This window comes from Hyaena hyaena, unplaced genomic scaffold, assembly GCF_003009895.1.
Source record: "Hyaena hyaena isolate Hyena2069 unplaced genomic scaffold, ASM300989v1 scaffold_302, whole genome shotgun sequence".
NCBI classification, from domain to species: Eukaryota; Metazoa; Chordata; class Mammalia; order Carnivora; family Hyaenidae; genus Hyaena; species Hyaena hyaena.
This window is the reverse complement of record NW_024080936.1, coordinates 1,063,077-1,074,859: the sequence shown is the minus strand read 5'-3', so window position 1 is coordinate 1,074,859 and position 11,783 is coordinate 1,063,077. Positions and strand designations below refer to the sequence as shown.

At 63.8% G+C, this 11,783-nt stretch overlaps 2 protein-coding genes across 7 annotated transcripts in view; one reads left to right on the top strand and one right to left on the bottom strand.

Moving 5' to 3' along the window:
• ATP8B3 (ATPase phospholipid transporting 8B3) overlaps positions 1–7,317 on the top strand; it is a 19,369-nt gene extending 12,052 nt beyond the window's left edge. For 4 of the 6 annotated variants that reach the window (XM_039248156.1, XM_039248154.1, XM_039248155.1 and 1 more), the window contains exons 19-28: positions 123–234; positions 977–1,052; positions 1,156–1,273; positions 1,498–1,885; positions 1,964–2,190; positions 4,247–4,330; positions 4,502–4,741; positions 4,934–5,072; positions 5,332–5,459; positions 6,545–7,317. In XM_039248156.1, coding sequence (XP_039104087.1) covers positions 123–234; positions 977–1,052; positions 1,156–1,273; positions 1,498–1,885; positions 1,964–2,190; positions 4,247–4,330; positions 4,502–4,741; positions 4,934–5,072; positions 5,332–5,459; positions 6,545–7,258 — 2,226 coding nt within the window. In that variant the 3' untranslated portion in view covers positions 7,259–7,317. Of the gene's footprint in view, positions 1–122; positions 235–976; positions 1,053–1,155; positions 1,274–1,497; positions 1,886–1,963; positions 2,191–4,246; positions 4,331–4,501; positions 4,742–4,933; positions 5,073–5,331; positions 5,460–5,819; positions 5,960–6,544 lie in introns of all 6 variants that reach the window. The other 2 variants (XR_005531061.1, XM_039248153.1) reach the window with 2 other exon arrangements.
• Positions 7,318–11,428: 4,111 nt separating this feature from the next.
• The window catches only part of ONECUT3 (one cut homeobox 3), a 17,298-nt gene continuing 16,943 nt past the window's right edge, over positions 11,429–11,783 (bottom strand). The window contains exon 2 of the mRNA XM_039248148.1: positions 11,429–11,721. Within this exon, the coding sequence (XP_039104079.1) occupies positions 11,429–11,721 (293 nt within the window). The remainder of the gene's footprint in view (positions 11,722–11,783) is intronic.

The following is an 11,783-nucleotide window of genomic DNA, read 5'->3' as shown; positions in this document are numbered from 1 at the left end:
CCTGGCCCCGCCCCCCCAGCTGGCCCCGCCCCTCCCAGAGCTGGCCCCGCCCCGCCCGGAGGTGGCCCCGCCCCCGCCCGCTCAGTCTGGTTCCCGGCCCCGCCCCCCACCCCCACCCCCAGCTGCTGGGAGCCACAGCCATTGAGGACAGACTCCAGGACGGCGTCTGCGACACCATCAAGTGTCTCAAGCAGGGGAACGTCAAAGTGTGGGTACTCACAGGGGATAAGCAAGGTGGGTCCCAGGGCGGCCATGCCCAGCGCAGGGACAAGGGGGGGTGGGAGACAGGGCATCACCTGCCCAGACAGGCCGCCGCCCTCCAGGCCACGTCGTCCGGGAAGGGAGAAATGGGAACAGTTCATGCTGGGGTCCCGCCCACACCTCCTTCGGGAGGCCGGGCGCCCTGCGGACACTTCCTGAGTGTCCGGTGTCCCCTGTGTGGGAGGTGGGCGGAGCCGGGCTCAGGGCAGGCCCTGGGGGTTACCCACTGACTCGGGGCAACGTGGCCGAGACTGCTGGTCCTTTGGTCCTGGAGCCCCGAATCTCCACTGCCCGCGGGGCCGCATTAGGACTCACGCGGGCACCCGGCACGTACACACAAAATATTTACAATGACGTTTTGCAGCTGCGTTGGGATCAAGACAATATCCCAATATCCTGGTTGGATGATACTCATGTCTTTTCTTGATTTTAAAAGAAATTAAGTCATTCGTGTGGGTTCCAGGAAGTGCCTGGGGTCTAGGCATGCTACGCCTCATGACCCCTTGGCCCTGGCCCTCACGCTCCCTCGTCCAGGAGCCCAGCCCAGGCCAGCACACCGAGGCCCGTGCTCAGAGCGGCAGCCAAAAACTCAGGGCTCGCCGGCCCGAGTCACGTGCCTGCGGACCCACTCCCCGTGGCGGGGGGAGGAGCATGCAGATGTAAATGGGGGGGGCCAGGTCCACGCAGCAGGGGGCTGAGCTGGGCTGGTTTGCAGAGACCGCGGTGAACATTGGCTTTGCCTGTCAGCTGCTGACGGAGAACATGCTTATTCTGGAGGAGAAGGAGACCCGGTACGTCGCGGGCGCGGGCGAGCCGGGGCGGGGGGCCGGGGTTGGGGGCGGGCTGGAGGGCGGCCCGTGCGCTCTGGCGGCTGACCGGGGCCTGCACCCACAGTCGGATCCTGGAGGCCTCCTGGGAGAGCAGCGACAGCCCGCAGAGCGGCAGGGGCGCTCTGCAGAGCCGCCTCCCGCCGCAGGTCAAGGTGGCCATGGTCATCAGCGGGGAGTTCCTGGTCAGTGTCCGCTCGGGGCCCACGGCAGCGCCGCCGGTGCTGGGGAGGGGGCTGGGAGGACCACCAGCCGTGGGCGCTGCTGGAAGAGGCGAGGCGGAAGGAGCCAGAGCAACGGAGGGTCGTGGTCAAGTCCAGCCTGGCTTCGGGGCGCAGGCGCAGGGGCGAGCGGAGCTTGCCCGGAGCAGAGGGGTGCAGGCCTAGTGATGCCCCCCATCACCCCCCAGGACCAGCTGCTGCTGTCTCTGCGCAAGGAGCCGCGCGCGCTGGTCCAGGACGTGGACATGGACATGGACGTGGAGCAGCTCTGGCAGGAGCCCGGCAAGCAGACGGACTTCCTGCGCGCCCACAGGGCGTCCCTGGTGTGGCGGACCCTCGGGATCCAGCTGAGGGGCACCCGGCTGCCGCCGCAGGTCAAGGACCCCAACACCCGCGAGAGCCCCGAGGTGCAGCGCGAGCGGGCCTTCGTGGAGCTGGCCTCCCAGTGCCAGGCGGTCATCTGCTGCCGCGTGACGCCCAAGCAGAAGGCTCTGATCGTGGCGCTGGTCAAGAAGTACCAGCGTGTGGTGACCCTGGCCGTCGGGGACGGCGCCAACGACGTCAACATGATCAAGAGTGCGTGGCGGGCAGCCGGGGGCGGGGCGGGGCGGGGCGGGGCGGGCCCGGGCTCACGGCCGCGCGCGTGCGTCCCAGCAGCCGCGGACATCGGCGTGGGGCTGGCGGGCCAGGAGGGCATGCAGGCCGTTCAGAACAGCGACTACGCGCTGGCGCAGTTCTGCTTCCTGAAGCGCCTGCTGCTGGTGCACGGCCGCTGGTCCTACATGCGGGTGTGCAAGTTCCTGCGCTACTTCGTCTACAAGACGCTGGCCAGCATGATGGTGCAGGTCTGGTTCGCTTTCTACAGCGGCTTCACCGCCCAGGTGCGCTGGGGGCGGCGGCCACGCGGGGGCGCTGCGGGGGCGCCCCGGGGCGCTGGGTCCTCCCCGTGGCCTGGGGTGGGGGCGGCGGCCACGCGGGGGCGCTGCGGGGGCGCCCCGGGGCGCTGGGTCCTCCCCGTGGCCTGGGGTGGGGGCGGCGGCCACGCGGGCCGCTGCGGGGCGTCTCGGGGCGCTGGGTCCTCCCCGTGGCCTGGGGTGGGGGCGGCGGCCACGCGGGGGCGCTGCGGGGCGTCTCGGGGCGCTGGGTCCTCCCCGTGGCCTGGGGTGGGGGCGGCGGCCACGCGGGCCGCTGCGGGGCGTCTCGGGGCGCTGGGTCCTCCCTGAGGCTACAGGGAGGGTTAGGGTTAGGGTTACGCGTGCCCTGCGGGGGAGGAGGGTTCGTGCCCAGCTCTGTGCCCAACATTTTCCGGGATACTTGGCAAATTGGAGCTTTGAAGCAAGGTGGGGGGGCCGGGGCAGATGCTCCAATGTCTCCTTTCTCGGGGAGAAGAGAATTTGAGCCACAGAGGCCTTAGGAGTCTGGGTCCCTGACTCTAGGCTGCATCTTGGTGAAGATTAGATGTGCTCCCTGGAGCTGCAGAAGGCGATTTTCCCTGCCTGTGAGGACATTGTCTCTAAATAGATGGCCGTGAGGGGGACCGAGCCATACATACATAAATGTATATTGTTTGACCGCTCTACTTTTTTGTTTACATATATTTCTTAGAAGTTTCTGTAACTGGAGTTTTCTTAATTTGCTTTTGGGATTATTCATTGCGGGTGTGTGGACATGAGCTTTGCTGAGTCCGCGGACTGGCTCTAGCGGCTTCCTTGTGGGTCCCCTGGGATTTTCTGCATGTAGGATTATGTCCTCTGCAAGGGAGAGAGTTTTACTTCTTCCTTTTCTTTTCAAATAAATTTTTAATGCTTATTTGTTTTTGCTCACAGAGCGTGAGCAGGGGAGGGTCAGAGAGAGAGGGAGACACAGAATCCGAAGCAGGCTCCAGGCTCTGAGCTGTCAGCACAGAGCCCGACATGGGTCTCGAACTCACGAACTGTGAGATCGTGTCCTGAGCCTAAGTCGGATGCTCAACCGACTGAGCCACCCAGGCGCCCCTTTCCACATTTGTTAACTGGGAGAACTGTTTCTTCTCCTCTATTTATTTATTCAGTATTGATCCCTGTCCGTGTACACCGGTGGATGATACTTTATTGTGTATGTTGTTGCTCACGTGTCTCCAGTCTGTCCTTTTGACATGCACCTGCTCTTCTCTGAGAACCCCCCCCCCCCAACTTTCTGGTGCTACAAGAGCTCCCACGCTCCTTTTGTACTTTTCCTGCCTGGACCCTGGAATCAGCCATTTCCATAAGGAGCCCCAGTTCTTGGTAGTTAGACACCAAGATCTAAGTGCTTGGTGTGCTCATCGGTACTGGGATGCTACAGGATTACTCTCTCAGTTGACAAGAGCTAGGCGTGTATTCATCTGTCTTTGTGTATATTAAAACAGCGAGTTCACAGCAATATGTCTGATTCCAGCCCCACAGAACCAGGCTCAGCTTAGCCTCACTTTTGCGATTCTTTTCTCCCCAACATTCGTTCAGTACCAGCATACACATAAAGTGGTTTGGGGAACTGAAGCCTTTCTTTTGTCACCTGGATTGGATTTGTCATTAGACAGGCTACTTGTCCACGAGGGGTCTTCCACACAGTGAACCCCCAAACCAAAAACGACCAGAAAACACATTCTCTAGCCATTTTTCCTCCCGTAGTATTGCATTGAAGCCATTAAAACAAGGACTCAAAGGTGAAGTTTCGAAATCATCAGACCATGCTTTTTCTCTCCACCTTTTCTCTCCCGGCTTTTATCAAGCCTCATGTAACCCAACCCTGGTCTTCGCAGCAACCTTCATTATAGCTTGACTTTCCAGCTTATCTGGGACCCTCCCTGGGGGGTCCAGCTAGTCCGGGTGGGTCTTCTCAGATAAAGAAATGGTGCTGATTCTGGCCATTGGCGTCTGAAGGCTGACCACGCTCTCACTCCCGCCCCCTCCCTGCCAGCCTCTGTATGAAGGCTGGTTCCTGGCGCTCTTCAACCTGTTATACAGCACACTCCCGGTTCTCTACATCGGTCTCTTCGAGCAGGTGAGCAAGTCAGGGGCTCGCCTCGCCTCCTCCTTTCCTGTAGATGCTCCTGTCTCCGCCTTACATTTCTCCCCCAGGGGTCCCAGAGCATGCGCGGCGGGGGGGGGGGCCCGCCTCCCACTCCCCACCTGGTCCCAAGCCCTGGCTCCTCCCCCCGTGCCCCGCCCCCAGGACGTGAGTGCCGAGCGGAGTCTGGAGCTGCCCCAGCTGTACATCGTGGGCCAGAAGGACGAGCTCTTTAACTACTGGGTCTTTCTCCAGGCCCTTGCCCATGGCATGGCCACCTCCCTGGTCAACTTCTTCGTGACCCTGTGGGTCAGCCACGACTCGGCTGGGCCTGCCAGCTTCAGTGACTATCAGTCCTTCTCTGTGGTCGTGGCCCTGTCCGGCCTGCTGTCCATCACCATGGAGGTAGGCAGGGCCACCGGCCTGTCTCCCCGCAGTGGGGCCTTGGACGTGAGCCACTGAGATCTCACGGCTCAGTTGACCCCGCCAAGGACCTTAGCAGGTGCCGTTCGTGGGCCCTGGGGACCCAGCCCCACCCACCTCCACGGAGTCCTGCATCCTGGCCCCGCCCCGGCTTAATCTTCTGTCCCTGCCCAGGTGGTCCTCATCATCAAGTACTGGACAGTCCTGTCTGCGCTGGCCATCTTCCTCAGCCTCTGCTTCTACGTGGTCATAACTTGGGCGTGCCAGAGCTTCTGGCTCTTCCAAATCTCCCCCGAGACCTTCCCGTTTCTGTGTGAGCCCCCAGCGGGGAACAGGGTGGCGGGCCCCGGAGACGGGTGTTCTGTGTCCGAAGTCCACGTCCCCCCCTTGTGAGCCTGTGTCTTCTCAGCTGTGTGTGTGTGTGTGTGAGAGTCTGTGTCTTTTCGGAATGTGCACAGAGGTGTCCTGGGGGTGGAGGGAGGGGAGGCTGGTGGGGAGGCAGGAACAGGGGCCACCAAGCAGGCTCCGGGGAGGCTCCACCCCCACGGGCTGTGACCCTGCGTTGTTGCCAGATGCTGACCGCAACGTGCTGTCCCACCCCTCCATCCTGCTGGTGGTCCTGCTGAATGTGTCACTGAACACCCTGCCCACGCTGGCCCTGCGTGTCATTTACCAAGCCCTCAGGAAGCCGCGCCCCAGGGTGAGGGGCTGGGGTCCCCATTGCACATTCCTGGGACCCCAGCAGCCAGAACCTGCACCGGGAGCAGAAACCCCCGGACACGCAGGGCTGGGGGGGGGGTGGGAACGGAGACCCAGACACACAGTCAGTGGCTTCAGGGGGACCAAATAACAGGCGCCAGGCTCCCCAGGGGAAAAGCACCCTTCCGAGGGCAGAGCCGGCCCGGAGCTCCCACGAGGCCAACTGGACTTCTGACCCCAGATGAAGGGTTTGGGGTGGAGATGACGGAGCAACTTGGAAATGGTTTAGGGAAGAGAAGGGATGTAGAAACCACCCTGGGGTCCATGTGTGGATGAAGCATAAACACAGTGTTTATGTTAGGACATCCCACCACCACGTGGACGGACCCAGAGGACACTGTGCGCAGTGACAGAAGCCAGACACAGAAGGACACGTCCTGCGTGACCCCACTCCCAGGGCGTCCTTGGAGGCGTCCCGTCCACAGAGACAGAGAGTAGATGGTGGGAGCCAGGGGTGGGGCGGGGGGTGAAGAGTCAGTGTTTCATGGGGACAGAGTCTTAGTTCAGGGAGATAGAAGGTTCTGGAGACGGATGGTGGGGGCGGCTGCACCAGTGTGAGTGTGCTTGACGCCGCTGAGCTGTGCACTTGGCAGTGGTTAAATCGGTACATCTTGCGTTATGTGCATTCTGCTACGGTGAAGAGAAAGTGTGAGCAGGAACCAGGGGCTCACACAACCAGAACCTGCCAGGGCAGCTGCGGCTGGGCTGGGCCCCAGAACTCACTGTGACCAAGACAGGGCCCTAGACCTGCCGTCTTCTGCCCCCCCCCCCCCCCCCCCCCCAGCGGGACACCTGGCTGTCCCAGGCTCGCCGCTCCCGGCTGTGCCACCAGAGGGCACTCGAGGCGCCTGGTGGCTGGTCCAGGGTTCGGTGCCAAGCAAGGAGTCTGACGGGTGGGCCCGGAGTCAGCCTCGGAGGGGCTCTAACGGCTCTGCCCAGGGAGGGAAGGGCCTGGTCCGTCGGCGGTGGCCGGGGAAGGGCTCTGCAGCCCCTCCGGTGACCCCGGCCTTCCTCTCCGCGGTGCAGGAGGTGGAGGAGCCCCCGAGCGAGATCGTGACCGTGGGGACGGCGCCCTACTTGCGCCGGGAGTCGCGCAGGCGGCGCTCCAGCTACGCCTTCTCCCACCGCGAGGGCTACGCGGAACTCATCACTCAGGGCACGATCCTGCGCCGCGGGCCGGGGGCCGACAGCCACAGGCTGGCGGGCCAGGTCAGTCCGTCCGACGAAGAACTGCCCCTGAGCACCAGGTCGTCCCCCTGGCGCCCCAAGATGTCCCTCCCGGGGAAGAAGGGGCGTGTGCACCGGGACAAGGTGTTCTTGCAGGACGAGCTGCCCGGCCCCTCGGTGCGGTCCTTCCTGGCGGCCGAGGCGCGGCCTTCGGGCCTCAGACCCTCGGCCTCCCACGCGAGCGAGCCGCGGCCGTCGGGGGGCGCGCGGTCTCCGGGGAGCCAGCCCGCGCCCCTGGAGGAGGAGACGGCCCCGTGGAAGGTCCCGCCGTCGCCCCGGCGGGACCGGCCGTCCAGCGGGCAGCTGTTTCTCCAGTCCCCCGCGGAGGACCCGGCGCCGCGTGCCAGTGAGCCCCCACCCACCGCGGCGCGGACCCCAGCCCCGAGCCGGCCGCCCGCGGAGAGGGCGGGGAAGGTGGCGCCGCGGGGTGGCTCCCGCCGCCGGGGCAGGGGCAGCGGCCGGCCCCGCGTCCAACGCGTCCGCCCGCCTGCGCGGCCTTCCCCGGAACGCTAGTCTCCGCGCCCCTTGTTTTTCTTTTTTCTTTCTTTGCTAATAAACCAGGGTCCGCCTCCCCCAGGGCTGCGCGAGGCTCATTCTGCCACGTCCCCGGGTCCTAAAATGCGAACACCGGCCTCTAGCGGCCGAGGCGGGATTTGCAGGAGGAGCCCCGCCCCCGCCGTTCTCCCCCCCCCCCCCCCCCCGGGGTGGACGCCATCCGGGGACCTTCCACGCCCTCGGGGGGCAGGGGTGCTGGGCTGACCCCACGGGAAGAGGCGGTTGGGTGGGGGGCCGGCCCGCAGACAGACGGCCTCCCCTCCCGCGCCCCGCGCCTCCCCTGCCACGGACACACACGTCCAGGTGAGTGAGTACAAAATAATTTATTGGAGAAAAACAAAACAACAAATCCAGCACAGCAGTGGTTAACAATGACCGAGACTTTTTTTGTTTTTTTAACTTTTAAGCCTGTCACCTGAGGGTGGGAGGGAGAGGGCCTCTGTTCCCTCTAGCGTCCGGGGTGGGGGGGACTTTGGATGACCCAAGTGGTGCCCCGACCCAGAGCAGCCCCAGTGTCTAGTCTTGCTTAAAAACTCAGGGTCACGTGGTCTCTTGGCCCTCCCTCACCCCCGGCTGAAGGGAAGGCCCCCAAAGACCAGCCCTGGGGGGGGGCTGCCAGGGCCGCGGTGGGGAGCCCGGGCCCAGGGACGGGCGTGTTCACTCTGCTGTTGGAGAAAGGGACTTGGCCGCGTTCCAGCCGGCGCCGGGCGGGATGGGAGGGGCCCTGGGCTGTGCCCGCCCCCGCCCTCTAATCCCGAGCCTTGCGTCCTGGGTGCACCTCCCTGCGGCCACCCCAAGGCCCCGGCCCGCCCGTCTCGGAAGGTGGGCTCTGCCCTGGTGCGAGCTCAGCAGAAGCGGAGTCACAGGCAGGGATTCTGCCCCAGAGCCCGCTTTCACAATTGGGGGGGGCGCTCTGTTCTCTAGGGTCCTGACGTGGGCTGGGGGGGTTCCACAGATGTGCACCCCCCTCCCCACACACCCCAGGCCAGACGGAAGGGCCGAGGAGCCCGAGGGTGCGGGAGGGGTCCTGCTGGGGGCCTGCCTGGGGGCAGCAGGTGTCTCCGGAGGGCCCTTCAGATGTCCGAAGTTGGGGTACACCCCGCCCCCCCCACCCTGGGCGACAAGACTCGAATTGGCTGATTGTCTCTCTCCTCTGAACAAGACACTTGGGAATTCATGCTAGCGTGAAACCAGCCAGGTTGGGGGAGGGGGTCCGAGGTGGCAGAGACACCCACCTGCGCCCAAGACCCAGAAGCACGAGGCCCAGGACCCCCCAGTCGGCTGGCACGGGCAGGCGGCATGTGGGCAGCGGGAGGTGGGCACGGGGGTCTGGAGGTCCGCTGCCTCCTTCCCCTTCCTGCCCGCCCGAGGCCTCGCCCCCTCCCGCCGCTGGACACAGATCCTTAGAAAGGGGGAAACTAACACAGAGCAGCGAAGGAGCCCCGACTGAACTCGGGCACGAAACACAAGCATGCGACACGGATTCCTGGGGCTCTGAGCGGCCCGCCCCACCCCCCGCCCCACCCCCCAGCACAGTAGTCATGCATCAACTCAAATTCCATTGTCTTTTTTTTTTCATTTTTCTTCCTTTTTTTTTCTTAAATTACATTTGAACACAGAACACATAGAATAATAAATACTCTTATAAGACATGACTCCAGAAAACGAGAAACAGAACACGCCAGAGAACAGAAAGGTACACGCTCTCTCTTCCTGCCTTTCCTGAAGGACTCGTTTGAATAAGAAATCTGTAAACGCCGGTCCGCGCGCTCCGCCTCCCGCCCGCGCCGCCCTTGCCCTTGGCCTCCGACCGCCGCTCTCACCGCCCTGACATTCAATATGTCTCCCACGGAACTCTTCAAAGAAACGACATACCATCGTCTGCAAAATTATAATTTAACGGTATAAAGCTTCAAGTCACGTATTCCAAAAACTAGCTAAGGATTTTTTTTTATCACATAAACTATACATTAAATATTTTGAGGTATTTCAGAGAAAATTGTCAAAGGCTCGAAGGAGCTGTGCTGGATGCGTCATTCCCTGCGTGGAGAATGGTCTTGGTGACGACAGCTGGGTGTGTGGGGGGGGGTTGAGGGCCCGCTGGGGGTGGGGGCTACTACCAGAGCTGGTGTGTGTGTGCGTGTGTGCGTGTGCGTGTGTGTGTTTGAAAGGGACTCCGGGGATGCTTCTGTGACCGGGGCTGGTGGGGCTTGACCCGATCTGACCACAGGTCACCATTGCGAGAAAGTTCCACACTTTACAACAGGGGACAACACAGAGACCTCTGGCCTCTGACCCTTGGTCTCAGCACAGGTGTCAGGGAGCCCTGTCCCCCATAAGCAGGCGGTCCGTCCAGTGGGGCCCAGGTCACAGTGGGGGAGGAAGGAAGGGGTCACATCCACCCGGACTCCGGGGCCCAGCGCCACCACAGAGAGGGCACTGGTGTGGTGTGTGTGTGTGTGCGTGCGTGTGTGTGTCTGGGGGGGCTGCTGAGCGGGGACAGGGACTCCTAGGATTCTGCCCCAACACCCAGAGGTTCTAGAAGCATCACTCAGATCGGTTGCTTAAAAAGCCGGGAGAATAGCGAGTCGATAAGGACAAGAGAACATTTCACACACATCTTTGGTTCCAGAAAAAGGCACTCATCGACCTCAGTATCCTCTCTCCCTCCTCTCTCTCTCTCTCTCTCTCTCTCTCCATTTCCCTTCTCTCTCTCTCTCTCTCTCTCTCTAGCTGCTAGGGAGCGGGGCACCTGGAGGGCACACCCGGCCCCGGGCGGGGAGTTCCAGCGTCCAGCACAGGTCCTTGGGGGGAAATCTTTGGTATCAGGCGTGATTTATCCAATCACAGACAAGAACGTTTGAGTGAGGTAGCCTTTACCTGGGGAGGGGGCGTTTCACTAGAAAAGTCTTTTGCATTCTCGAGGGGGGGAGGGGTGACTACCTCCCTGGGAGGCAGTGGAGGAGCCGGGTTTGGGGGGTGAGGTTCCTTCTAGCCTCCAGATCTCCAACCGTGGGGAGGGGGGTTCTCGGGATCCAGCTGCCGGCCAGCCTTGGAGGTCACCTGGAGGTCACCAGGAAGGGAAGAGAGACAAGCTGGGGGGGAGGGGGAGGTGCTCGTCTTCATTTCTGACCTTCCTTCCGCCTTGTCAATTTTTTTTTTTGGCAAAAAAAGGAGCAAGCAGATCCCACCTTCTTCAGCACGTTCTGATCTCCTTGGAGAGAGAGTCACGAGCTGGGGCTCGCCCCCAGCCTCCCCTGCAGGCCCAGCGCCGCACCCCTGAGCGCTGGGAGGTGGTGCTGAGTTCCAGAAGGTTCCACACAGGCTCCCGCGCGCTCTGTGCCGGTCTCTCCTCCGTGGAATCTGGGTTTGTTTTGTCCTGTTTCCCGGGGTCATCAAGGTGCCGAAAGGTAAAGTGAACTGGCGGGGGCGCCGGGGAGGGGAGGCGTCTGGAATGTACCCGCATATTTGAGCTCGCGGTCCCCTCCGGGCTGGGACGGGGCGGGGGAGGGCGCCCGCCCGTGGGCGCCGGCGGCCCCCGCTGCGACCCCTCCCCAGACGTTAAGGCAGGCGATTCTTGGCACAAGGAACCCCGGCCGCCAGGGGTGGGGGGAACAGCGGGGTTCTCGGCTGGGGGGGGCGGTTCTGCCGGCGGAGGGGGCTGGTCTCGGTGCGGGTGGGGGCGCGGGGAGGACCCAGCCCCGCGGGGTTTTGGCGACTTTGGGAGGGGCGGGGTCCGGGGCGGGGTCGGCGGGAGGACCGCCTGGGGGAGGAGGGCTCCGCCGGGGCTCCCTGCTGGGGGGGCGGGGGCCGGCGAAGGGCAGGGTCGGGGTTTATTCTTCAAATTCCTTCTGTTCAATACCCGGTTTATATTTCTACTATGTGCTTCTTGACCCGCTTTCGGGAACGCGGCGGCGAGCCCTGCTTCTCCTCGCGGCCCTCCGGGCGTCCCGACCTCCGGGAGCTGGGGGGCGCCCTCCGCCGTCCTCTCCCCCGGGGGGGGGTCGCGGAGGGCTCCCTTTGGCCTGGAGGGGGCGGGGCGCAGGGAGGAGGGGCCTTCTTGTGCACTGGGCTGGGGGGGCGGGGGCGCCCCTCCAGCGCGCCCCCCCAGCCCCCCCCCGCCGGGGCTCAGGCCTTGGAGAAGGTGGCGGCGGCGCCGGCGGGGCCCGCGGCGGCGGCGCCCGGCTCCTCGGCCCAGCGGTTCATGCAGCGGCGCCGCGCGTTCATGAAGAAGTTGCTGACGGTGTTGAGCTCCAGGCCGAGCTGCTGCGAGATGGTGACCTGCATCTCCTTGGACGGCCGCTTGTTCTCCTTGAAGATGGCGATGAGCGTGCGCCGCTGCAGGTCGGTGAACACCAGCCGCTGCTTCTTGGGCTGCAGCGCGCGTTCCTTCTGCTGCTCTTGCTCCTTGCGCTTGCACGCTGCGCGTCCGCGGGGCGGGGCCAGAGACGGGGCGCCGGGTCAGCGCGGCTCGGCGCGCCCC